Genomic DNA, 27414 nt, shown 5'->3' with positions numbered 1-27414 from the left:
GTAAATGATAGAAGCCAAATCGAAATGTCTAAAATTATTATTTAGGTTTTTCAGTAAGATATAATTTGGTAAAATAATTTTCAGGAAATAATATAAATGTTAGGCTTTGTGAGCTTAGGAAATTAGAGATCATAAGGTTTCATTCAGCTGATATCTAGGATCATGATAAAATTGTGTGGCCATAGAACAGAAACAATTTTCACGGGGAATGAACATGCCTATGCGTTTGCATACAAAAGAATCCTAATATCGCTGTGTCTGTGTATGAGATTCTGCTGTTTGAAACGCCTGACAGCCATATCTTAGTTGTCTAATATCTGTGGTTTCAGTCCCTCTATGCTTACCATTAATTGTTACTTTCCAGATATTCCTGACTCCAGAGTTCCAATCCCAACCATGCCTATCAGAGCAGTACCTCCGGAAGGTAAGACCCAGCACAACACCTGGCTTGCAGCAACAGTATTCTATACCCCTAGGGAATTAGCGATGCCAAACCAGAGTAGAGAGAGCACATCCTTGCATGTCATACTCTTCACTGTGTAATTACAAATCAAAGCAAGAGAGTAGTAACAATTATATATGCTATTTTTATTTGCTCTGATTGATGAACTGGTACTATAACATCTTTGATTTCTGAAAGGAATGTGTAAGACTTTTCACTGTACTTCACACAAAGTAAGAAACCAAACCATGATCATGGCATTTCTTTTCTTCAGAAATCCCTCCTATGGTTGTTCCTCCTATTCCTCTGTTGCTACCATCACCTGAAGAAAAGAAACCACCAGCGAAACGCATTGAAGGTATTTTATGTTATCTACTAAATGTCAAAATACATAATCAACCATCGCAGACCTGGAAAATGTGGTCTAATGCAACATGTTGGCCCTCTAGTGGCCAACAAGTTGAATTGCCTTTCAAAATGTAAAGATTTGCTCTAACTAAATGTGTAAGATGTGATTAAAACTCTGAAAATCATCAAACAAAATGCAATTCTTAATATTAAAATATTTTAATGTAATCACTGAACATTAATGGCAAGTCGATTTCACGTTTCGTATTTTATATATTTTAACTATACGTAACTATATATATAACAATAAAATAATGGAATTAACTTCTAGTGAAGATTCTGGAAATAAACCATACTAGTTTATGGTCATGTTGCAAGTTACAGTGTTTTTTTCTCAATTACAATGTTAACACCTTTTTAAAATTTGCTATTTTGTTACAAAAATGTGATTTAGAATATCTTTGACGTATTTGATTTTTTTCTTATCTAAGGAATGAGTGCACCAATAAGGAGCTCTTGAATGTGTCAAGGAATTTACCTTTTCAAATATTTCGGTAGACGAATTAGACTATTTGTCCCCCAAGCCGCTCAACTAAATCAGTCAATAGACTACCTGGGACTTTCTAGGGCTCTGGGTCATTGAGAATTGCTGTCAGAATTCCCCTTGCTTCAGGAAGAAATTCTGCATATCAAAGTCAGATTTTTCCATAGTCAGATTTTTCCGTAGCAGTTTCCAGGGTTTGGCATGCTAGCACTCCAATATCTGCTACCACTGATGTCAAGAGCTTGAGCTAGTTTTCAGCCGGCCTCTGGGAAAATTCAGTGAAAAAACAAACAAACAAACAAAAAAAACCTTCCAGTTTTGTGACTAATACATCTCAATAACAAATACAAGCATTTTTATAATTTATATGAACAGCTAAATATATTTCATCTACTTTTAATAGCAGAGAGGAACAAGAATCAAAAACATAAATTTCCATTTATATTTGTCTTCAGGAATAATAATTTACCTTAATGAATGATTTAGTCTTTGAGCGCTACAGTCAACATGGCTGAGTTCGACTACGCACTGGGAAACTTGGCAAATTAAATCATATTTTAAAAATTAAAAAGTGTTATTTATTCATGAATATTCAGAGCCATAATTCAAGTTATAAGTAGGAGCCATGATCAAGGTATAATGTCAGCAACAACAAAGAAAATTTCCACAATATCATAGATAGGATTTTTAATCTTACTAATTCACTTGTTATTCTTCATCCTGATAAATTTAAAATGTTCTTATCTAAGTGAAACAAAGTGGAAAAGCACACCTTTTCTATTTATGGTATCAGTTAGGTTCATGTTCTGTGTGTTTTGAAAACTGTAGGCAGGCATAAAATCAGGGAAGGTGTAGAATGACCCTACACACTCTATCTCCATCCAAAAAGCACGTTCTGCATTCTAGTGCAAGACCTTTCCGAAACAGGTGTCTTGCAGTAGTGTTGCAAGAGTCTCATTGCCATCAAAACATGAAAAAATAAAGTATTTCAGTAAAACCTCTTTGTTTCATGAAAGCATTTAACCTGTTTACATCTGACATCTTATTTTTTAGTGACCAAAAAAGCTGTGAAGAAAGATACCAAAAAAGTTGTCGCGAAGCCCAAAGAAGAACCTAAAGGTATCATCATTAATTAATGAAAATTGAGTCTTACTGCTTTTCTCCGATTTAACAATTTTAAACCCCAAATAGTGGAGGGTGGAGGAAGGTAAGAGTTTGAATTCCCAAAATGGAGGCTCTCCTTTCACTCACTCTCACCCTAGAACTCAGCCCTTGCTTTCTCTTTGTCAGCTTTCTACTCTTTCTTTTTTTTTTTCTCTCCCCGTCCTCCTGTGCCTGTGTCTGCCCATGGCACACAGGGGTAACACCAGAGAGCTCTCGTTATCTCTAAAGGGCACACCCACCCATCCCACAGCTGCTCTTGATCCAGTCCTACGGATAGACAGCCAAGGACTGATGCTAATTTCCAGTGGCTGCTCCAGCCCAACTCAGAACCCTTCCTGGCTCACCTGAGCTGTCAGTCCCTGCAGAAAAACAAAACGCTTTTTGAAGGAAGATCACTTCAATTACTTCCATTTTTTTTTTACAACATCCTGGAAGAGTTTTAAGAGGAAGACTAGATCACCAAATTTAAGCAAATAGTTTAACCTGTTTAACTAAGATCAGAGTAAGGAAGCCCTCCTGAAAGGAGAAGGATCCAGGAGCACAAGGCACCACTCCTAGAGACGTTTTTCTGAGAGGTCATTTGTGAAACATTATGGCAGATGAGGGCACTCATAAAACACGGGTATTTCCTCAACTTTACAGCTTACCATTGAAAAAATGAAACATACGTTATTTGTTAGCATTAGACTTATTGAATAGTCTCTTCATGCTTCATGTTAATTGAAATTGTTTTAAATCAACCTAAGCGAGAATCAAAGTTCAGCCTTTCTGAGCATATGCTGGTAGCATATATGGTAACCTCATAACAATGCTGACGAGCTAAATTTGGAAATTATAAAGGCGTTTGGTTTATTAGCAGTAGTCACAGATTGTACAAATAACTAACAAAGGTGCACAGGATTAGTAAACATTAAACAATGCATAATGTAAAAATAAGCATGTATTCTATTTTTTAAAATCCCAGAGGTTGACAAGAAGCCCCTGCCTCCTATTGCCTTGATTCCAGCAAAAGGTAAATGGAAAGATATTGTTAAATATTTTTTTGTATCTCTGAGATTTGCATCTCTGTTTTGGATTCTTATTTTTAAATAGAAGGCTTCTAGCTGATTGTAAAGTTATGGTATCTCCTCTGCCATGTTACAGTTAGCACTACAAATAACTCCAGTCCCCGGAAGGGAAATGCAGGCCAGTGTTTATGCAGCCTCAGTGCTGTGGACACAGAGACAGCAGTGGCGAGGGGTGAAAAGGGAGGCATCATCCTTATTGCTTCAGTTGTAGCTAACACAGGTTCTAAGGATCATGTAAACAATATTAGCCTTATTTTTTAAAAAGGTTGTTATTATAAAAACAACTAATTGATTTGGTTACATAATTTTAAGTATTATCTTTATTAAACTGATTATAGAGTCATATTCAACTATCAAAAGTATAGCTTTAAAATTAGAAATGTTTCTTTGAAAGAATTGGAAACTTAAATAGAGGTTAACATCACATGTAAATTCCATTAAATGATCAAATGTTAAAATATCCCGTGAGACACCAGGGGCTTTATAAACTGTAGTTGCCATGGAACAATGGAAGATGTGTCCATTGGATATTTACTGAATACCATTCTGTTCACCCTGGAAAAATCCTCAAATGGAGAGTGAGTGCATCTCGATACTCTTCATCGTGTTCCATAGCCAACAAAAATGTGAATGGAACCAATACCCAGAAAATGTAACAAATTATCGAAGTCATACTGAGACCTGAGATGCTGATATTGTTCCACAACATAGACTTTGGTTTATGAAGTAATGGCATGAATGTAATTAATACGCTAATATTGTCGATTTATTTATTTATTTATTTATTTATTTATTTATTTATTTATTTCAGCTCCTGAAATTGTTGATATATCCTCCAAAGCTGAAGAAGTAAAAATAACAACCATAACCAGAAAGAAAGAGGTTCACAAAGAACAAGAAGCTGTGTATGAGAAGAAGCGCGCCGTCTACGAGGAGAAGCAGCTTTTCATCGAGTCTCTGGAAGAACCTTATGACGAACTGGAAGTGGAACCGTACACGGAGCCGTATGAGGAACCTTACTATGAAGAGCCAGACGAAGACTATGAGGAGACCAAGGTAGAAGCGAAGAGGGAAGTTCACGAGGAATGGGAGGAAGACTTCGAGGAAGGCCAGGAGTACTACGAAAGGGAGGAAGGTTATGACGAAGGGGAGGAAGACTGGGAGGAAACTTACCAAGAGAGAGAAGTGGTCCAAGTGCAAAAGGAGGTTTATGAAGGTGTGTATCGACTGGGCGTCTTCTCTTCTCTTTTCCTCAGTGGGTGATGTTTTCAGGGCTACTCACCTGAGCTGGATAGATAGGAAAGGAGTGAAATGAACATTTCCATCTTTTTAAGGTTAGGCCATTTTAGAAACTTACTCTTGAAGTTTCTTCAAGTCACTTTCAGGCTTTGACATTGTGAAGTCGAATCATGGAGTCCCATCCCGAAATTCCAAGTGCGGTCTTCTAATGCACAAATTCAGGGTTTCCTTCCACTCCCTTCTGCGTCTCTGCTGCATCCTCCTTCGAAGTCCAGCGCCAGGGATCATGTTAGCCATAAAGATCCCAGACACCATACTTTCCACAAATATATATTCTTATTTCCTTTGCAGTTTATACGATCTACTAGAACTTACTTATTTAAGCACCCTTTCTTATTCCTCTGTTTTTAATCAAGAATCGCACGAGAGGAAAATCCCAGCAAAAGTCCCTGAAAAGAAAGCACCGCCTCCAAAAGGTATGTAATCAGAATTATTGAACTAGATCAGAACATCCACATCATTATCATGGCTTGTTTGGCAAAGATGTATAAGTCACCAGTCCAATCCAATAGGCACAACTTCTTCTCTATGCTTTATTGTATCAATGAATATTTTCCTAAGAATATCTAATTTACTTAATGCAAAAATTTAAAAGATGATAAAAAGATGGTTATGACAAATATTTTTTAAAAGAACCAAAATATTTGCAGTACAGAAATTTGTACTTAGTTCAGAGTACCAAACTTGTTTCTTTCTTAAAGATTATATATATATATGTATATATGCATGTATACATATATATTTATTTATAAATATACATAGATACATAGGGGGATAGATACACAAGTAGAAAGAGAATTTGAATAGAAATTCTAAAAATACTGCAATTTCTTTAAAATGCTTGCAGTTGTAAAGAAGCCAGTAGTTGAAAAAATTGAAAAGACTTCTCGAAGAATGGAGGAACAGAAAGTTCAAGTCACCAAAGGTATTACGATTTAAAACATTTCTAATACCACGTACACACGTCATCTGTTTACTGCTGTATATTTCCATGTTAGTTATATCATCTAAACTAAGATATTTTTAAATTTTGGGCAAAGCAATATTCTTCACAATACAAATATATTTGTACATATTTTTTAAGTACCTGAAGTTTCAAAGAAGATTGTTCCACAAAAACCTTCTCGGACTCCAGTGCAGGAAGAAGTTATTGAAGTGAAAGGTATACATCCTTGTCTTGCCAGCTACAAGTTTTAAACATCTCTATTTATGTCTATGTATATGTGTACATATATTACTAAACAATTCACAAATTTGAAACTACCAAAATACATTCTTCTCCAGTATATATCTTATGTTGAGTTGCACATATGTATAATTATATGTATAATTTAAGGAAATAACATTCCCTTTGTTTCTGGTTCTGCTCTAAAATTACAGATTTTTTTTAATTTAAGGAAGGTTTTGTTTAATAAATAGTCTTCTAACTTTATGCAAGGCATTCCATTGCATATAATATTCCCTATCCTCTCGTTTATATGCATAAACCCTAATGGATTTGGAAAAGCACTACATTTACGTGTGAAGAAGTTGTGTCTATTTGGTTCCCATTTAATAATATTTGATAAAGGCTGCATGGGTCGTTTGTCCCTATATATCAAAACATGGTTTGTATTCTTGTCAATACTGAATTTATTCTCAAGCTACTCATACTAACCCACTCATTCTGTGTCTAAAGACTTACACGTAATGTATATTACACATAATGTGCAAACGTACACATATGTATTTGATCAGGTATCTTGTCCTAGAAAAAGAAATACTGAATGTGAAATACTCTCTTTAAAGTACCAGCTGTGCATACAAAGAAGATGGTTATTTCAGAAGAAAAGATGTTCTTTGCTTCTCACGCAGAGGAGGAGGTGTCAGTCACAGGTATAATGCACATTTGAATTTGGGGGCTCGGAAGGGCTTTAGATGAATTTTTATCCGTCTTCTCCATACCTAATTTGTGATTATGAAGGTATCTCTGTCTCCTTGTAGCTCTCTGTCGTCTTTTCATTGCACACTTTCTCTGTTTTAATTTGTATTTCAATATTCTTTGTGAATTATAATTACCACCCATAATATGGCATACCGGTAATTAAAATGTACATTTTTTAAAGTCCCCGAGGTACAGAAGAAAACTGTTACCGAAGAGAAAATTCATGTTGCTGTTTCCAAAAAGATTGAGCCTCCACCTGAAGGTATTAGTGATTTCTTCTAAGTTTAAAATCTTCTAAAATTTTCATAGTAAGCCTTTGGATATGTTAATATTGCAGAATGGATTTGTTCACACAGTCAGCAGACCTACAACCACTAGGTACAATGGACATTCCAGGGGAGGTGGGAAGACCATGAGGAGCTCATAGGAGACGGGAATGAAAATGAATGGCGTCTCTGGCCTGGGCTTAGAGACCTTACAATCTGGTGACCAGCTATTTGTAAATAGAAATATGATGTCCTGGAGCCAGCTTGGGCCAGCTCAGCAGAGCTGATGGTGAAGTTTGCAGGAATTTTGCTACCCGGTGTTCAACACCTCCATGATTAAAAGCTGAACTACATAAACTCACAATTAAACAAATTATATTAAAATCTATGATAATAGTCAAAACTCGTTACTTCCACTTTTTCCGCGTGTTATTATTATCTCTGATTCTGAGGTGGTTTCCATCGATTGTGTCTGCACGGTGGAAGTACTAGATCACGGTGGGCTACTGTGTGCCGTTTCCAACTCCACTGCCATGATGTCTCTCTCGTTAGCCAGGGTGGCAGTATTTACACCACCACAGAAATTGGAAATTGGCAGCTGCTACAAATCAGGGCTCCCCCTCCCCCACACACCCCGCCCAAATTGTTAAACATTTAGGATACAAAAAATATTTAAGATAATCTAATACAATTATTATAATGCAGTTGCTTTATAAATGTGGTTTCTAAACCGGTGTCTGAGGCCCTGGCACCTCTAAGGAAGGGCGGCCCCTAGCAAAGTGGAGACTCCTGCAGTTGAAGGTCAAGAATAAACACAATTTTTTCTAATTAGCCTCGGGTTCCCCCCCTTCCCCCCAGAGTCTGTTGCCTCTTGCATCTAACGTGGAGTTTCCTTGCATTCATTTGGCATAAAAGAGACATGTCTACTCTTTATTTTAATTCTGACCTGCAACAGCATATGCCTTGTAAAAACACACGATTTCTCAAAAATGGCACTTTTTTTTTTAAGTCCCTGAACTACCTAAGAAACCAGTCCCAGAAGAAGTGGTTGCTGTTCCCATTCCTAAAAAGGTGGAGCCCCCACCAACCAAAGGTAGAATAATATTTTTGAAATAAATTTCTCAAGTGTCTGTCCTTTTGTATCTTTTTCTTTGGGATTTGTGTATTAACAGAACAGCACCTGTAAACGATTTGTAACGTTTTCTGTGTATGTTGATCTCATTAGCTGTGGTAACATGTTATACAAGTATCAGTAACTTCAGACCATACTAACGGCGTGTTTGTTTCATGGAATGTATGTCACGTCTCTATGATATTGATGTATTTTGCATACATTTCTACCGCAAGTAGAGCATGTTTAATGACTGCCTAAATTCTTACACTCTTACTGAGGATTTATGCTTTAGTGGAATCTTAAATGTCTCACGGGGAAACTAGAATTCTCAACATTGTTTCAACGATGTTGTCTTTAAAGTTCCTGAAGTTCCCAAGAAACCTGTACCAGAGGAGAAAAAGCCTGTTCCTGTTCCTAAAAAGGAACCACCTGCTCCCCCAAAAGGTACCCAGAACTGATCAGGGAGCAACCATTTGCCCCAAGTGCCAGTCTTTTGCTTTATATGGTCTTCATACGCGTACCATACTGTCTTACTATTTTGTATCTTTTAGATGCGCCTGGTGTTTTCATTTGTTGGTCACCTTCCAAGGCTGTAACTCTTGACTTACATTATTTTTGACACTGAACATTCCTAAGACACCACCAGAAAGTGGTCTTAAGTAACTATGTCAAACTGCTGTCTTAAATTTTTGCCATCTTTCTTCTGTTAGAGAAGGAAGAAATCTTTGTGAAACTCATTTTCTTCAGGCACATTTCTAGGAACACTCTTTTACCCCTCATCTATGTGATTTTTCTTAATAAAAAGCACTTCCATAGGTTATGATGAGTTACAAAGAGTCACGACTGGAAAGCATTTGACAGAACTGAATGCTAATGAGATGAAGTTGTGTACCATGCTGCGGGTGACTGCCACTCTTCCGAAAAGTCAATAGCGACAAGTCTAGAAGAGTTGGAAACATTGATTTTTGACATTTACTTTGACCCTGTTTGCTGACATTAACTGAATGTCAGTATTTGCCATAAGCGTTGCAATTATCTCATTAACTAGTCAGAGGAAATTTCATATACATATGTTTGGATTCAATTGCTAATCCTTTATTTTGGTTTTTGAATTTGGTTTGTTTCTTTTCGGGGGAGGGGGTTGGTGATGTAAAAGACACAACTTTATGGATGCAACAAAGCTACAAACTGCATACTTCTGGTCTATTACAGAGAGATTCAATAAGAATTCAGTATCTTCCAATTTAGGAAAACCACGCTTACTGAAATCATACTTTTTAAATAGTGTTCCCATTTCCCTGACTTCCCATTTTCCATTTTCTTCCCAAACCAAATCTGTTTTCTATCTTTCTCAAACTCTTGACTCTTTCAGAATTCTGGGTCTTATTTAAAAAAAATGATTCCTGATTATCTAATCATTAAAATATGGTTATGTGAAAATAAGATACATTAAAAGGTCACATTACTAAAACCAGTACTAATACCAAAAGCCACTGTTCATTCCCGAGGGAGACACAGGCATGCCTCACTTACCATTAAAAACAAATATACATAGTAATATATATATATACACACATACACATACACATGCATAAACACCCATGTATAGATAATATATACAGACATAAATGTATATATCTGCATAATTACATCAGGATATTACAGATGCAAGCATAAGAAGTTCAGGAGTTCACAAAAACTGCTATCTTATTTAAAATGGAAACAATTATTGCCAGCAACGCATGCTGTTAAAATATACCTGTCGGTTAAAAATTCCACATCATCAACACTTAGAATAGATAAACTAAGCCATTGTAAACCTTTTTGGGTCAGAGATCCTGTTGTAAACAATGGAGCCTCTTAGAGAAAAGCATATATGCATATACTCACAAAATTTCATACACCGAGCTACCCGAAGTCATTGACACATGGATATCAGATTGAGAACGAGTGTTTCCTAAGTTTTAAACACACTACAGTTGCACCAAAAACAAAATCAGAAGAGAAATGGAAAAGAAATGGTGTCCTATAGATACAATTATTCTAAATATGTCTTAGTCTAAGATAGTCTTAGATAAATTAAATCCATTGTTATTATGGATTCCATTTATTAACACAAAACCTACCAAGACTTTGCTATATTCTATACCTACACTCTGTATTTTTTGTGTAGACACTAATTTGTTTTTATCAAAAGCATATCAATTTATAATGAATTTTGTACATATCTTTTTGAGTATATGACTCCTTTTAATTGCTTGAATGCCTTTATAACATTACTTGTGACATTTATTACATTGTGATCTTTTTACTATTATAGTTTAATTTTCTGCATTATTTTGTCAATGTATAGAAACTCTATGACATTAATGAACTACTAAAGATTGGTGTATGTGTCTATGTCCATTCATAAAAGTGGTATATGTTGAACTAATGTTCTGTTTTAAAAACTTTAAGTCCCAGAGGTGCCAAAGAAACCTGTTCCTGAAGAAAAGATACCTGTTCCTGTTGCGAAGAAAAAGGAAGTCCCACCAGCTAAAGGTATAGTACCTTGCTTAGTAAAGAAGCCCTATTTTTATGTCTTGAGTACAAAACACTTTTGTGTTTATCTGTTGATAGTTTAATTCAAAACAAGTGTTTTATGGTGTGAGTAATAATTCAATGAAAGCGTCTGTCCACCTGCCTACTTTCTTACAAAATAGCTGTAAATTAGCTGCTTTGGAAAATACAAAGTCATTTCTAAAAATTAATGTCTTTTCAAGTTCCTGAAGTACAGAAGAAGGTTGTCACAGAAGAAAAAATAACCATTGTTACTCAAAGAGAGGAATCACCACCACCGGCAGGTACTTAATTCCATCTTCATAAATAAACTTGTCTTTCCTTCAAGCTTCTTTAATTGCATGCCTTCTCTAATGGGCATTCTGTGTTGCTCATTTATTTTGCCTTTCTGAGAATCTTAAAATCAAATGCTATTCTTTAAGTGCCAGAAATACCAAAGAAGAAAGTTCCTGAAGAAAAAAGACCTGTTCCTCAAAAAGAGGAAGAAGTTCCACCACCAAAAGGTATTGTCTCTCTTTCCAAGAACCGCCTTTGTATAACCTCACGTAAGAAGGCAGATGAGGGTTTTGTTAGTTTTGTGATATGAATACATTGTGGGTGTACATCTGTGTTTGGGGTTGGGCTTCGGTGAGATAACTCTGAAGTTCTGAAAGTGCATGTTTCTAAATGCCAGTTCCACGTAAGAAACCCATCCCTGAAGAGAAAGTTCCTGTCCCAGTTCCTGTGGCTAAGAAAGCTCCTCCTCCCCGAGGTAGGATTTGTCTCAGATCTCTTATGAAAATCTTGTTGCCTGTGAGTTCTTGCTTAGTTCTATCTGGTGTCTTCTTGTATGTCCCTCCGTCTTTCTTCTGATGGAATTGGTGTGTGTGTATCCTCGTGATGTTTGTTGTGTGACTCGTTTTCCCATTTCATTAGTGAGAGTGGAGTACTGTGCATGTCTTCCCCAAACTCTTAGGGAAAGAGGATTGTTAAGATTCTTGATTTTTACACTTCAACTTAATGCTTTTTTAAAGCTGAAATTTCTAAGAAAACCGTGGTAGAAGAAAAAAGATTCGCTGCCGAAGAAAGACTGTCTGTTGCAGTTCCTCAAACAGTGGAACTCAGGCGACACGAAGGTATATAATCAGAAGTGAGGGGAGAAATGGGTGTGCGTGTTACCTCAAACTCTTTTTTTCCGGATGTGACTGTTTACCTTATAAGTTGTCCTTATCAGTGTCTACTTGCCATAGCTTTCTGAGACTGAGTCCTTTGTGTCTGCGGTAGTCTTAAATCATTTCAAGACAGTGAATGGGGTGCTGAAAATGTGATAATTGTCAACGTGGCCACACTTGGATGTCATTTGAATATTCTTCTCAGTCTTGGGCTGTACTGTCCCCTTATCTTAAATCAGCTCTCTCTTCCATGTAATGAGGAAGCACTACTCAGCAGTTGCAAGAACCGTCATCCAACTGCAGGGAACACATGGCTGTTACCAGTATTTCAGGGGGCTGAATTTAAATTACATATTATCTTTTAAATATCCACAGAGGAGGAGTGGAGTTATTCAGAAGAAGAGGAAAGAGTATCCGTTTCAGTTTATAGAGAAGAGGAAAGAGAGGAAGAGGAAGTGGAGGTTACAGAGTATGAAGGTAAACAATTCCAATGAGTTCAAGATGCTCTGGAATCTTGATGAGCTCTTTTCTTTCACAGATTGTTTATCAGATTAATGAAAGTGGACACAAATTCCTTGAACAGCCAAGGGCCTCATTAGATGTATCTTTTGATCAAAACACAAGATTCAGGAACATTACTTAGAGTAAAAATCCAATGTGCTGCTTGTCTATCCTCTCTTACTTGGCTATATGGGGGGAGGGAGGCCTCATATTTACAGGTAATTAATGGTGCAGGTATCTCCATCTATATTTATCCTTTCAGTAGATCAGACTTGGTTTTAGCAGGATGGGCCGGCATAAATGTCTCCTGGTAGTCTAATGCCTAAAACATGGGGAACATAGAGCAGTGTTGACAGCACAAGTCACTAATGTGTCCTGACTCACAGTTTTTAAGTGAATAAGAAATTGTATTACTTTATTACATTCCAGAAGTCAAGGTCATGTTTGAGAGTGAAGCACTGAACACACAGGTCTTTCTTATATTTCATGTATGGAGAAAACAATTATGTAATATCTTTGATTGAATTAGCTTCTTGTTTAGACATCCCTATACCTGTAATACTAGTTCTCTATAGTTTCTTAAGGCTTGAATAATGAGCTTTATTTCAGTCCTTTGCAGTGAATTAAGATATCAGTAGGTTTACTGCTAAAGTCCAGCACTCAGGCTAAAGCTATATATCTGAAAGAACTTTCCTAAGAAAGTTCTAATGTAGCTGTGCTTCAAAGAAAAATCAGTAAGTTTGTTAACAGATTAACTCTCTTCCTAAAGAAAAGATGAATAGAATTCTATATGTAGATGCCCTTGAGTGCATTTCTTTTTTTTTTTTTAAAGATTTTATTTATTTATTCAACAGAGATAGAGACAGCCAGTGAGAGAGGGAACACAAGCAGGGGGAGTGGGAGAGGAAGAAGCAGGCTCATAGCAGAAGAGCCTGATGTGGGGCTCGATCCCAGAACGCCGGGATCATGCCCTGAGCCGAAGGCAGATGCTTAACCGCTGTGCCACCCAGGCGTCCCCCTTGAGTGCATTTCTGACTAATAAAAGGTGCCCTACTTCTTGTCTACGTGAAGAAAATCCCATGTAAAATCCCAATGTTCAGTCTTAATGGAATGGCTTGGATCAGGGCAGGATGGGACATGACTCCCGAGAGGAAACCCACTGGTTCTGTTGTGCTTTCTGGGAAAGGCCAAGGTTTGGGGCATAAGTCAGGAATCTGATAGATCGAAGAGGGCCCTAACATTTCTAGACATATTTGGGAAACCAAACGTAACATGTACACAAAGAAAGTTCTCATTGCATGAATCTGATTTCAATTTTTGACAGTATGCATTATAAATCTCTTTCAGTATTATAGATAAAAGGAGAGACATTCTATGATACTGTTTTCATTAAGTCTAGATCTACGGAAAAGATGGGTAGCCTGTTAAGTTTACTTCTAGTGTAAAGAGATGTGTCTGCAACTAGATCTTCCTATTCTGTAATTAACTCTATACGAATAGCCTCAAAAACCATATAAAGACACCTGCCTCTTCTACCATACTTGCCCCCACAAAACTAGGGGGAAAAGCTTGTTTCCAAGTCCAAAACCAGTAGGTTTTTCACATGTAATACAGGTCTTTTCTTTTTTATCATCCAATTTATGTTTCCTCAAGTGTGTGTTCCTGCCCTGAAGCCTTCAAATCTAGAGTGCTCTGTTATTTTTCGAAACTTATCTTCAAATGCTTGTGTTCTTATTAATTTAGCCACTAGGATTGTTTTTATGTCTTGTACTTGTCCTGTTCTTCCTGTGAATACAAGCATTATTATCTTTATGATACACTTGAAAATCAAATTACTGAAACTTATTTCCCAAATTCTTTATTAAGGCATACAGTTTGATTAAAATGCACTTTGGGGGAGGGTTGTTAAATGGGAACAGTCAGGGATTTGGCAAGTGTTAAACTCTTTATTATTTTAATTACTCCTTGAAGTAATAAATCACAGCTGAAATTAAACATGAAAAGCACTACAACTTTTCTTTAAAACTGATGTTTTTAAAGTGATGGAAGAGCCTGAGGAATACGTTGTGGAAGAAAAGGTGCACTTTATCTCTAAGAGAGTGGAAGCCGAACCAGCAGAAGGTATACCAACCCTTAAATTGATTTTAGCCTATGTGTGTTTGGCTCCTCCCGTCCTTTATCTTCTCTTGCCGTCAGTCTATCACTTGTATTGAATATATTGATAACTACTGTGTCTAAGTAAACAGATTGCTTACATTTTTATTGGAAAGAAATCTGGGTATTCCTACAAGTGCATTTTATCATTTTTTCAAGTGGTGGAGAAGCATGAGAAGAAGGTCGTACTGAAACCGAAAGTTCCTGCTAAAATTGAGGAGCCCCCACCAGCGAAAGGTACAGTTCTCTCTCAAAGAAATATGATACCCTTTGTCTTAATGGCTGTATCGACGCCTTCCATTTGCGTGCTGCCTGTGTTTTGTCAGCACCGATGTATAGACATTTGTGCTGAATCAAGTCCTTAATGTGTGTGTGTACGTATGATCTTCTCACAAGGTGAATTCTAAGCCCCAAATGTCACTTCTTCTGTAATGCAAACTAATATTCTTCAACCTAATCTTCCTCAAGTTCCTGAAGTACCAAAGAAACCTGTGCCGGAAAAGAAAGTCCCTGCTGCAGTTCCCAAAGCGGAAAAGGTGCCACCAGGTATCCTGGGCTTTACTTTATTCTTGAGCAACGTCTGTCTTTTTCATCTTAAATTGGTCCATTCTTCAAGTTTTTATAGCATTATCAAGAAAAATAGTGCCTGTGTTTAACTTTTTTTCATCTCGTGTGCTTGACCGTGTTGCTTGATATCTTTTAAGTGCCGGAAGAGCCAAAGAAGCCAGTTCCAGAAAAAAGGGTTCCTCCAAAAGTGGCTAAGAAAGAAGAACCTCCCCCCACCAAAGGTAAATGAAAGCCTCCGGCACGAAAACCAGAAACGTGTCTTGTCTTTCATCCTCTCACTGCTGTCCTTGGGTCACACCTTTTTCATGGAGGTTATTGGTGTATGTTGGAGGCTATTGGTGTATGTTGGAGGCTATGGTGTATTATTGCCTTATCTATGGGTGGAGTATTACTTGTTGTGAAGTTTGTGTGTGTGTTGGGAATTGCCGTAGTCTAAAATCACAGGACTTTCTGGCCAATACCCAAATAAATAAATAAATAAAATTTTTTAAAAATCCACTTTAAGTAACTTACCTCCCTAATCCTAAAATTATCTTTCAAGTGACTGAGAGGCACATGCAAATTACTCAAGAAGAAGAAGTTCACGTCGCTGTAACTAAAAAAGAGGAGCCTCCAAGAGCAAGAGGTACATGTGACCTTTCAATACACGGACTATCGTACTTACCTTATTCTCTTTACCAAATGCACTGGTTATGGGTGTTTGTTGTTGTTGTTGTTTTCGTTGCTATAGTTGGGTTGTTTTATTTTTCTTGTTTGAAATAATGCAAATGTCAAGTCTTTTATGTCTGAGTTACTATTGTATGACCGCCTTTCATGGTCTGAATGAGGGTAACCGTTCTTAACGTGAAATCTGTCTTTAAAGTGCCCGAGGAACCCAAGAGAGCTGTTCCAGAAGAAAAAATTCCAAAACTCAAACCTAGGAGAGAGGAGGAACCACCGGCAAAAGGTATACTAACTTTTTCAAAAATCAAAATAAGCATGTGGGTATTGAAACTAATCTAGTGGAATTGGGACCTTTAGAGAAAATAATTTAAATACGTTACAAGATAAGTAATGTACACATGCTCTTTCATATTACTTCGAAGCTCAACCTCAGATACCAGAAAGCACTCTCTTCTTTCTTTTCCACAAAAGTGTGAAGCTCCCCCAAATGTCTGCTTTCCCTTAAAATGTACTTGTCTTCTAATACGTTATTGTCTGTATACTAAACTCATCTTCCCAAAGGATTGTTTTGTGTGGCAATCTTTGATAATATTTAAAACTTTTTAAATCCTGAGTTTTCTACATTATGCCAGTGGAGCTTCTTGAAAATACTTTAGAATTCAGATGAAGACACTATTTATGGGACTCAAGTTTCTGTCCAATGCTTATTTGATAGTCACTGTTGCTACTGTCTGGTTGTCTTTTTGAACTCTCTTATAAATACTACTTGATCTTCCAAAAAAGTTATTTAATATCTTTGAAGCATTAAGCAGGTTAGAAAAAAGTATTCCTCTGTATATTAGACCATGTTTATTTCCAAGTCTGTTGCTTTGTCCTGCCATGTAAATGAGAAATGTGAATGACGGACATGGTGATGGTTGTCTGTCTGTGGATTGTTAGTACACAGTATCTCTTGACATGTCTGTATTCGAGATCTCATAATTCACTTTTAATAATTACTCTTTTTAAAGTCACTGAACTCAGAAAAAGAGCTGTTAAAGAAGAAAAGATATCCATTGAAGTTCCAAAAAGAGAAGCTCCTCCCGTGAAAGGTATATTGTGCTTTCACTAAGTATTAAACTGAAGCATGAAACTACACAGCTCTTTGCCTGCTACTTTTTAATTTGACTCCCACCCTTTATTGGCTTATTGTTGACTAAAGGCAGGAAGTCTAACATTTGAAATCATATGTAGTAAATGTACACCCTGTAATACCTTGACTGGGAAAAGACATTCAGGTTCTCCCATAACCAGTGCATGAATCCATCACACAAGAATGAAATCAAAGTGCACTGTCACTATCACCCCTAAATGAGCTTCAAGTAGAATGCTGCCTGTTCTCAATATTATTCTAGAAGTAACCGTAACTGAAGAGAAAGCATGGTCTTACACCCGGGAAGAAGAAATTGTTTCAGTAGAGCGGGAAGAGGAATATGACGAATATGAAGAATATGATTATAAAGAACTTGAGTATGAACCAACAGAAGAATATGACCAGTATGAAGAATACGAGGAACGTGAATTTGAACATTATGAAGAGTATAAAGAGCACGAAGAATACGTCACAGGTATGAGCAAAACTGCAAAGCTGACATCACCTTAATATATGCAGATTCCAGTAGAGCAGGATAAAAAGTTGGATGCCAAAGAAATTTGCAAAGAACTTTATTTGACAAATCTAGAATTTTTTTCTTAGATAACTTCTAGAAAAAAAGGCTCTGTGAATCTTAAGGTTACTATTAGAGTTTGGTTCTGGGAATCTGTTTCCTCCCTCATTTTTGCTCAGACACAAAATAGCAAATGTCCCAAAGTTCCTTTCTCAGAAGGATTACAAGTTTATCTGCAAGTGCCCATGATCATTCCAATACATGGAATGTCTGAACATCTGTTATTCTAAAGTTTGTTATTACCAAGCATGATAGAAAAATACACTCCCTCAGGGTTCCCACCATTAAAACTTGGCAAAGACTGCTTCCAAAGTAAAGATAGAGAAGAAGGCTAACACAAGTAGTTATGTTATATCTAATGATCATCAGATTTGTAGGTGTATAATTTTGGCCCCACACAATTCATTTATTTTACTCAATAAGTTCTAGAACTTTGAAATGAAGCAATATTATTTCACTTACCGAATTTCTGATGTTTCATAGCTTCACTTTGAAAACATTCTATCTGCTTGTACAGATAGCATTAAAAACCAATATCGTATACAAGGAATAGCATGGAGGACCATAGGGGGAGGGAGAGAAAACTGAATGGGAAGAAATCAGAGAGGGAGACAAACCAAGAGAGACTCTGGACTCCAGGAAACAAACTGAGGGTTATAGAAGGGAGGGCCTGGGGAGATGGGGTAACCAGGTGATGGGTATTAAGGAGGGCACGTGTTGTGATGAGCACTGGGTGTTTTATACAACTAATGAATCATTGAACAGTACATCAAAAACTATGATGTACTATATACTAGCTCATTGAACACAATAATAATTAAAAAGGCAAAAAACTAATGATGTACTATATGTTGGCTAATTGAACATAATAGAATAATAAATAAATAAAACCCAATATTATATAGAAAGAAGTTTTAACCATGATTTTTTCTCCCTGAGGTGAAATGAGACTATTAATATGTAGGAGAGTGTTACAATGACCTAATTGAAACAAAAAGCCAGGAGGACAGGGCACTGTCATCTTGTTCAGGGCTTTTAGACCTTATTCTACATGCACCTGTGATTCTCACTCACCCCTAGAGGCTATGGCTACACTGTAGATAAAGGATATATAAAGAAATAGCATTTTTTATTTATGTTCCAAAATCTAACATTAAATACTCTGTATGTACTTTTTAAAGAACCCAAGAAGCCTCTCCCAGTAAAGCCTGTCCAAGAAGAACCAGTTCCCACCAAGCCAAAGGCCCCACCAACTAAAGGTAGAGTGAGCAAAACATTATCAGTTCTGAGAGACCCGTGTTACCTGCATGCCTGTCGTACTATAAACTAACATGTTGAAGTGGCAGCACACAAATTGTGTGTTGTTTGGGGGTGTTGTGTTGTACATCGTCTTTCTTAACTTTTTGTTCTTACTCCTCTTGAGAAATCTGGTTCAAGTTTTTAAATCTGTTAATGTCGATATTTTAAAGTGCTGAAGAAACCAGTCCCTGAAGAAAAAGTCCCAGTGCCCATTCCCAAGAAACTCAAACCTCCACCACCCAAAGGTACATTGCAGAGTGATAACTTCGAGAAACATCTTTGTTACTCAAGTTCTATAAACATGTCTTTCGACCTGTCTGCTGTTTTTTGTTTTTACTGAATGTATTGTGGTCCTGATTCTTAACACTTCACAGTTTTGTGTGTGTATTTTTATGTGCATGGTGTTTGTGTGGTTGGTTTTAATGCTCTTCAATAATTAATATCTTTAAAGTGCCTGAAGAAGCAAAGAAAGTTGTTGAAGAAAAAATACACATTTCAATTACCAAACGTGAAAAAGAGCAGGTGGCTGAGCCAGCTGTTAAAGGTATAATCATTTCTTTCCAAAATCGTGGTCTTTTATAATGTCTCCTTTAAAATTAAAGTAGCTATGTTTGCTTTGTTTCGTTGTTAAGTATGTCTTTGAAGTTAGTCATTAGGATTTATTGGACAAAAAAATATGTCAACATAGGATAAGAAAGTAATGCTACCTTTAAAAGAAAAAGTTATTTTGAAATATATCCATAGCCTATTACACAACAGCTGTGGCTATAACATATATAAAATAGAATGCTTGGATTTAAAATCAGTGACCATTTGGCACACTTCTGACTTATCTAAATTCATGTAATGATATAACAGTGTTGACCACAGTTCAACAACTGTTTATTCATTCTAAAGTTATTTTAAAGGTACAAAAAAAAAAATCTAACTCAGTGGCTAGTCATTTTTTTTTTCTAACTATAAAGTAACTTCTCTGCACTTTCGGAAAGTATACTTACCCAGAAGGAAATTTAGCTTTTCAGTGAAGGATCTTTCCCTCAAGCAGAGATATGTAACACTAAACATCATTTCACATTTGGGCTCTGTTACTTCAAACTTACTTGTGTATTTTTGTATATTTTTATCCCAGGGAGGTTCAGAATCATTTTCATGGAACATCTGAGTTTCTTATAAATGAACAGTTGTATATCTATCACACGAGAGTCACTTGCAAAATTATTCAGTTTAAAGTATGACAAAGCAGGTATTGCCTGGGTGGCCTGTTTCTGACAATAAAATATCCTTATACTTAAATTTCAAGTGCCCATCAAGCCCAGGAGAGTTGTCACAGAAGAAAAAGTACTTGTTCCTAAAAAAGAAGTAACAGCACCTGTTAGAGGTACCTAATACTACTCTTTTTTAATGTGTTGTTTGTCTTCTTTGCTGTAAAATTCATGTTCAGGTCTATGTGTGAAGTTCTTCTCTGTGAAAGATAAAGCCTGTTCTTTCTTCTGTTACAAATGGCTGTGCTCCTAATGTGTCTTAATTTCATTGAGTCCTTGGTAAGTGTCAAACCTAAAGATAATCTCTTTAAAGTGGCAGAAGTACTAAAAAGACAAGAACAAGAAGAGATTGTCTTTGAAGAGGAAGTTGTAACCCACGTAGAGAAATATTTTGAAGAAGAAGAAGAAGAAGAAAAAGAAGAGGAAGAGGAAGAGGAGGAGGAGTACATTCATGAAGAAGAGGAACTTGCAACTGAAGAAGAAGTTGTACCGGTGATACCAGCCAAAGGTAGATTATATCTCCTACCAGGAGGTACATAGCAGCATCTTTAGAGCCTGGGTGTCTAATTTGGTCAGATTCTGGGGTTTATTAGCACCAATGACCAATTCTGCTTATTTTAAAAACAGACACTTTTGATGCTGAAGTATGATTTTTGCCTTTGCCTTTCCCATTTTGTATCTGGTATGCAACATTTCCGAAATTCTTAATATCTTTAAAGTGCCCGAAATACCCAAGAAACCTGTACCAGAAGAGAAGAAACCTGTTCCTGTTCCCAAAAAGAAGGAAGCCCCACCAGCGAAAGGTATAACCACCGTTCATATCGTGGGCTTATAAAAGCCTTCATCTGCGTAGAAATCATTAGCTATCTTCTGAGTTCACAACCTTGTGTGTGTTGCTCTCTGTTGTTAGAGATGTTAATTGTGCTTTATACAGATGTGTTGTTACTAGTAGTTAGAACTTACCAATAAATAAATTCTTTAAAGTGCCTGAGATTCCTAAGAAGCCAGAGGAGAAAGTTCCTGTGCCCATTCCTAAAAAAGAGAAGCCTCCACCAGCTAAAGGTACATCTCTTTATAATCCATCAGTGAGATAATGTGATAAGTTACTCATGTCGTAGAACTTGACGAGCCATATCACTTCCTTCCCCGTGACACTATTAACAAGACAGGGACCACCCAACTGGTTATAGGAACCATTTACCGTGTATTCATCTCTGAATTTTGCCATCGAAGCATGCTGATGCTTAGTGCTTGGCCCTTCCTCTTTAGTAGAAAGTTCTTAAGTAAATTCTTATTATAATATGAAAATGGACAAAATCACCATTTACCAGGCATTGTATGTTGTCTTTATCACCAGTCTATGTTTTCTCAGTGTTCTCTATTTACATTTTTGTGCATCTCCTGGCCTTTGTTTTGTGGCTAATATTCTTATCAATCTTAAAGTAAAATTGTGTGATGCTTCAATAAAGTCCTAAAATTGCTGGATTCTTATCTATGGGTGAAAGATTTGACACTAATGCTACTTGATATCTTTAAAGTTCCTGAAGTGCCCAAGAAACCTGTACCAGAGGAGAAAGTGCCAGTACCGGTTCCTAAAAAGGTGGAAGCTCCACCTGCCAAAGGTACATGAACTTGCAAAAACTTTTTTACTCCACATTTGCATATAAGTAAGAATTAACTGCTTCAATTCTGTGCTCTTTGGGGCTGCAACTATTTAATATTCCCCTATGGAAAAGAAAAGATTTTATTTTAAGGATAAAATGCTTCTTGAAATACCTTGGTCATACTTTTATTACAATATCTTAATCTTTTTGGCACTATGCTTAAACTCAAAATTTTATGTTGTGTAACATTTTTTTTCTAAATAATTTCTTTAAAGTGCCGGAAGTGCCCAAGAAGCCAGTGCCTGAGAAGAAGGTGCCAGTTCCTGTTCCTAAGAAGGTAGAGGCCCCACCTGCAAAAGGTACGTCACTCCATCATTTAAGTACGTGAAAAAAAAATCTTTTGTTCATATATATTCATGTGCAAATATTACAAGTTTAAAAATTTGTCTTATTACAAATATTTAGTGGTTATTTTCATATATATTGCTCTAAGACATATAAAAGAACACATTTCTTAAAGATAAATAATATGTTTAAAGTGCCAGAGGTGCCCAAGAAGATCATCCCAGAGGAAAAGCCAACACCTGTTCCGAAAAAAGTGGAAGCTCCACCACCCAAAGGTACATTAATCACTAACAAAACTGGGACAAAAAGGAAAACTAACGGTCTTATTAGTTTTGCTAATTTCCATTAATGCTTCATGACCTTGAATCTGATGACAGTTAGTGCCCCTATGATCACAGAATATTTGCTTTTCATGTTGTCGCATTGTCACAAATAGTGTACAAAAAAGTGACACTTGTACGATTGAATAAATATCTTTCAAGTGCCAAAGAAACGTGAGCCAGTTCCAGTTCCTGTAGCTCTACCTCGGGAAGAAGAAGTTCCATTTGAAGAAGAAATTGCTCCTGAAGAGGAAGTTCTCCCTGAGGAAGAGGAAGTTCTCCCCGAGGAAGAGGAAGTTCTCCCCGAGGAAGAGGAAGTTCTCCCCGAGGAAGAGGAAGTTCCTCCTGAGGAAGAGGAAGTTCCTCCTGAGGAGGAAGAATTTATACCTGAGGAAGAAGTTGAACCTGAAGAAGAGGAAGTTCTTCCAGAAATTAAACCTAAGGTGCCAGTGCCTGCACGAGGTATAGCAACTCTTCTTGGAGTCATCAAGGCCCTTTTATGTTGAATTCTTGCTTTCCATCTTTTTTTGTTCATCTCCAGCTTTATCTATAATACTTCACTCTTTATGTTGTCTACCATCTAAATCTTAGAAAGCATTCCAGACATGTGTGCCTTCATTATTGTGTCTGTCATGTGCATCTGTCTCTTGGAAATGACTTGAATGTCTTTTCAAATTTCATGATATGAACTGTTATCTAGTTGTTTGTGGTCTTATTCTCATTTGTCTTTTTGTTATATAGACAATACTGTGCATGTGATTTTTAATGTCTTAAAATGAATGTTTTTAAGTGCCTGAAGTCCCAAAGAAACCTGTACCTCAGAAGAAAGTCCCTGTTCCTGCTCCTAAAAAAGTGGAACCTCCACCACCCAAAGGTATACCTCCCCAGCGTGAATGCACATTCTTCATCCATAGCTGCACCGGAAAAGTTATGGTGCAACTGGGGTTTAGGAATAGTTATATTTACAAAATAGACAGTCACATTTTTCTTACTAAAAATGTTCAGGATCACTGATATCCACTTTTCATTGGATACAAAGCAGTATTCAAGAGCAAGGATAAAAGGAAGTATTGCCCCCAGAACTGCCACAGAAGTTCTACCTAGGGCCTGTCATTTTAGTAAACTTCATAATTTTCATACAGATATTCTGCAAAGCTAAATTATCTACACAAAAACATACCTGAAAAATAAAATGAATAAATTTTCCTAAATTTCATCTTTCAACTATTTATATGAAGTGCTTTTATAACACTAGGACGGAAAGAAAAAGTGATTGAAATACTTATCAAAACACTGAGTAATAGCTTATGTCTTCTGATACATACATATAAATGGCAGCCCAGCAGGTTTTGATTTTAGCCTTAGCTTTTTTCCTTGCCGAATTCTTCTGAGCAAGTCTTTTAACCAATCTGAGCCTCAGGTTTGTCTCCTATAAAATGGGGAGGCTAGTATCAGTCTTGGTGGGCTCAGATATCATGAGGATACAATACAGTAAGGTATGTGCAAGTGCTCTATCACTGGATGAATTATCCGGATCAGTTCATAGCACAGGACAAAGTCCATATATTTATACCTTAAAGCTCAGTATTTTCTGCCAAAGATCATGGCATCACTACTGAAAATGAGCATAATGTGTCCATCAGGTTAAATAGTCATATAATCAATGAAATGGTAAAGCCAATCCTTTATTAGACTTCAATGATTCAGAAATACTTTATAGATTATGATATTGATACTACATAGATAAATTACTAGTGAAATTAAAATGGGTGAAATGACAGCATCTGTCCCCTGACATTCAAGTAGGTAGCTGATCCCTCACTCTACAAAATCTGTTTCTATCATAACACTGGGCTCCTGACTCGCCCTGCATCTCTACCCTGAACAACTGTTGCATGTGGTCTCTCTGTGTGTGAACTTCTTGCCTTTTCTCTTTTGTATCCCTCACAATAAATTCTTACCATGAAATGATGTCTTTAAAGTGCCTGAGGTTAAGAAGAAAGTGCCAGAGAAGAAAGTGGTCATTCCTAAGAAAGAGGAGGCTCCTCCTGCCCCAGGTACTACTATTCCCAAGCAAATTAGACACTGCCATTTCTTTCTGTCACCTGTAAGAGTCAACCAGTCCTCTTCCAGTATTTGTTAGTATAACTTGTATTTTTACTATGTCTCTTGTCTCCATGTTTGTGCAACTTAAATTATAAAATAATATCTTTAAAGTGCCTGTGGTGCTTAAGAAGCCGGAACCAGAAAAGAAAGTGCCTCCTCCTGGTGTTAAGAAAGCAGTGGCTCCTCCTGCCAAAGGTACATCACCCGAACAAGGACGCGTTTGCTGTACCGATGTTGGACTGTGACGCTGTCCGTACAGGATGTTTGTCTGCCTTGTGTGGTCTGTCATTGCCATTCACCATTTGTGACTCTGGTGCAACCGTGTTGGTACTGTGTCAGTTCTCCCACTTTGTGTTTGTGTGTTTTACGTTGATTCTCTATGTGTGTTATTTCTAAAAAATAAAAACACTCAACTAATACATCTTTAAAGGGCCCAAAGTAACTAAGAAGCCAGGCCCTGAAGTACCCTTTGCTCTTCCTGAAAAAGTAGAGGCTCCAGCCGTGAAAGGCAGAATATCTCTTTAAATGGGCTCCTAGTCTTAAATCACAAAACTCTTTATTTTTGTTTCTTTAACTGATTCTGTGAAATCTCCATGTTTCGTCTTATGAATGTATATGTTGATATTTACTCCCTTGTGTTGAAAAACAGGGAAACTTGGTCTTTATGCATTCTTCACTGGTTCTTGCATTTTAAGTGCCTAAAACAATCAATATCTTTTAAGTCCCTGAGGTACCTAAGAAAGTGGAAGAAAGACGAATCATTCTCCCTGAAGAAGAGGAAGTGCCACCAGTTGAAGGTAGATGACTTTCTAAGAAAATAGATTTTCCAGGTCATCATTGTCTTATCACTGTCTAATATTGGAAGAAGGCAAATGCACATTTCACCTTCAGAAAATAAACATATTCAGACTCTAATAGAAATCATTATTTACTTAATAGAAATTGGGCAGGCAAATTGAAATCAACTGACTCTCCTTTCTTACATGCTTAGCCAGTTTGTTCGTTTGTTTGTGTGTTTGTTTTATTTTAATGACAGTCTTTGAAAGGAAACTGTATGTGCCATGGGGAATTTTTCATCAAATGACTTGGTTGTCAATAGTGGGATAAACCTGCCCCAAAGAAATTGCAGTTAAGCCTGAGTAGTTAATACAGAAAACCTGATGTCTACCCCTAACAGAATGTTTGCCTTCAAACAAGCCCACCTCCATTAAAAATAATAATAATAATTTCAACTAAATTCTCTCTGACATCTTTTCTAATTCTGAAGTTCTGGGAAGGGCTAACATATTTTGAAGACTCAATAGATTTTTTCAAGACTAGTGAGTTTGTACATGCATTGGAAAAGCTCACCTGTGACTTACCTATGTTTAAGACAACCTCCATTTTCAGATATGTCCTTTTAGCCTAATATTTATAAAAATTCTAACTTACGAAATAATAATCTTTTTAAAGTGTATGAGGAGCCAGAAGAGCCTATTCCAGAAGAAGAGATCCCTGAAGAACCACCTAGCATTGAAGAGGTTGAGGAAGTGGCGCCACCTAGAGGTACATCGGCTTTTAGGAGTTGGACATTTAAAATCTATGGTGGTCCAAATCTTTCTCAGAATAAGTCTAAATCTAATATCCCTCAGTATACTTGTCTTACATCTTATCAATGACAACTTGAATAGCATCTGAAGTGCCCCGCCCAACTTTTCTACTGCATCTCCAATACAATTCTTGTATTATTGGCACTTGAAAGTTTCCTAGCCAGACCCTATTATAACACTTTCTCCTAGTTTCTAGTTTTTGGGTTTTTATTCAGTATTAAAGTGGAGGAAATCTATTTCTGTGTTGTTTACTTTTTAGAATAATTCTTGGCCTATCGTTCCTGAAGACCATGCCAAGCTTTTGCATAACTGATCCTGCATTTGCTAATGGGATTAAGAAGTAATAGCCTCCCATCTTTAGAAGTCACTACTGCATTTGTATAATTACTATTTAGGTTGCTCATATCTTTTAAAAATAAGTCAATATCTTGTGTTATTTTTTGCATATATGGATGTTGTTCTGTTCATTGCATGTCATTTTTCAAAATGTCCATATAATATCTTTGAAGTGCCTGAAGTGGTTAAGAAAGCAGTACCTGAGGCACCTACTCCTGTTCCTAAAAAAGTGGAGGCACCGCCAGCTAAAGGTATAGCAAATCTCAATTAATATTGTCTTTAAAGTCCGTTTGCAGGTCTTTAAAAAAAAAAACGGAAATTTCTTCTTTGATTGCTTTCTTAGAGTCATTTAAGTAGCAAACTTCTGAAATTGATTAAGGACCAGTAAAAAAAAATGTAACCCATTTCATATCTTTAGCCTTTTTTTGAAATGTGAATGGATGATTATGTTAATGGCCAGCTGTGTGTGTGCGTGTGTGTGTAAATTTCTCCGGAAGCTTCTCATTCTAAACAGCTGAGAATTTTAATGGTAATGAGTACATCTCTCCATGCTTATGTACATAACAATAGACCCTTCTTCCGCACATTCCGTTCATAAATTTTATTCCATTATATCAAGTTTTCTCATGTTATCATAATTATGTATACTGTATTGTAGGGGGAAAATAATCTGTTCTAATGCTGGGATGATAACTATTTTAAAGAGCCTCATGGCCTAAGCATTTCAGGGTTATTACAAAATGTCTACTTCTCTTCGCTTCCTAGTTAGTTTAATGCTCCACGGATGCTCTTAACAGATAAGCTTATGCTGTCCCTATCACAGTAGGCATCCCCCACCCCAGATAAAATAGTCCTCAGCTGAATAGGACACCTGTGTTAAGGCTTAAGCACTCTATTATGGTAGTCACTTCAAAAAAGTCTTCATCAAATTAAAGCTAGTAGAAGTAGGCTCAATATTGGTAATCCCTGCTATTTAAAAAAAAAAAGTAGAACAGCACAGATTCTTGTGGACGTGTCTTCGTCTTATCTAGTTACACAAATAAGTGAATTGGGAAAATATCTTTATTGTCTGTAAAATTTGTGT

The 27414-nt window shown here is 36.7% G+C and overlaps 1 protein-coding gene across 1 annotated transcript in view; it reads left to right on the top strand.

Moving 5' to 3' along the window:
• Positions 1-27414, top strand: part of TTN (titin) — a 271544-nt gene that overhangs the window by 104990 nt on the left and 139140 nt on the right. Inside the window, 43 exon segments of the mRNA XM_034654809.1 lie at positions 365-424; positions 717-800; positions 2388-2453; positions 3463-3510; positions 4377-4781; positions 5221-5280; positions 5712-5789; positions 5949-6026; positions 6653-6739; positions 6970-7050; positions 8064-8147; positions 8529-8612; positions 10626-10709; positions 10931-11011; positions 11150-11230; positions 11401-11478; positions 11741-11842; positions 12254-12355; positions 14420-14500; positions 14693-14770; positions 15002-15079; positions 15238-15321; positions 15642-15725; positions 15963-16046; positions 16774-16854; positions 17158-17370; positions 18651-18728; positions 18939-19013; positions 19220-19312; positions 20069-20146; positions 20344-20538; positions 20750-20833; positions 21015-21092; positions 21569-21652; positions 21910-21993; positions 22174-22254; positions 22462-22761; positions 23090-23173; positions 24282-24356; positions 24517-24600; positions 25128-25202; positions 25858-25950; positions 26504-26581. Of these exon segments, the coding sequence (XP_034510700.1) occupies positions 365-424; positions 717-800; positions 2388-2453; positions 3463-3510; positions 4377-4781; positions 5221-5280; positions 5712-5789; positions 5949-6026; positions 6653-6739; positions 6970-7050; positions 8064-8147; positions 8529-8612; positions 10626-10709; positions 10931-11011; positions 11150-11230; positions 11401-11478; positions 11741-11842; positions 12254-12355; positions 14420-14500; positions 14693-14770; positions 15002-15079; positions 15238-15321; positions 15642-15725; positions 15963-16046; positions 16774-16854; positions 17158-17370; positions 18651-18728; positions 18939-19013; positions 19220-19312; positions 20069-20146; positions 20344-20538; positions 20750-20833; positions 21015-21092; positions 21569-21652; positions 21910-21993; positions 22174-22254; positions 22462-22761; positions 23090-23173; positions 24282-24356; positions 24517-24600; positions 25128-25202; positions 25858-25950; positions 26504-26581 (4245 nt within the window).

The sequence above is a fragment of the Ailuropoda melanoleuca genome, chromosome 2, assembly GCF_002007445.2.
Source record: "Ailuropoda melanoleuca isolate Jingjing chromosome 2, ASM200744v2, whole genome shotgun sequence".
Lineage (NCBI taxonomy): Eukaryota > Metazoa > Chordata > Mammalia > Carnivora > Ursidae > Ailuropoda > Ailuropoda melanoleuca.
This window is presented reverse-complemented; position numbering and strand designations above follow the sequence as displayed.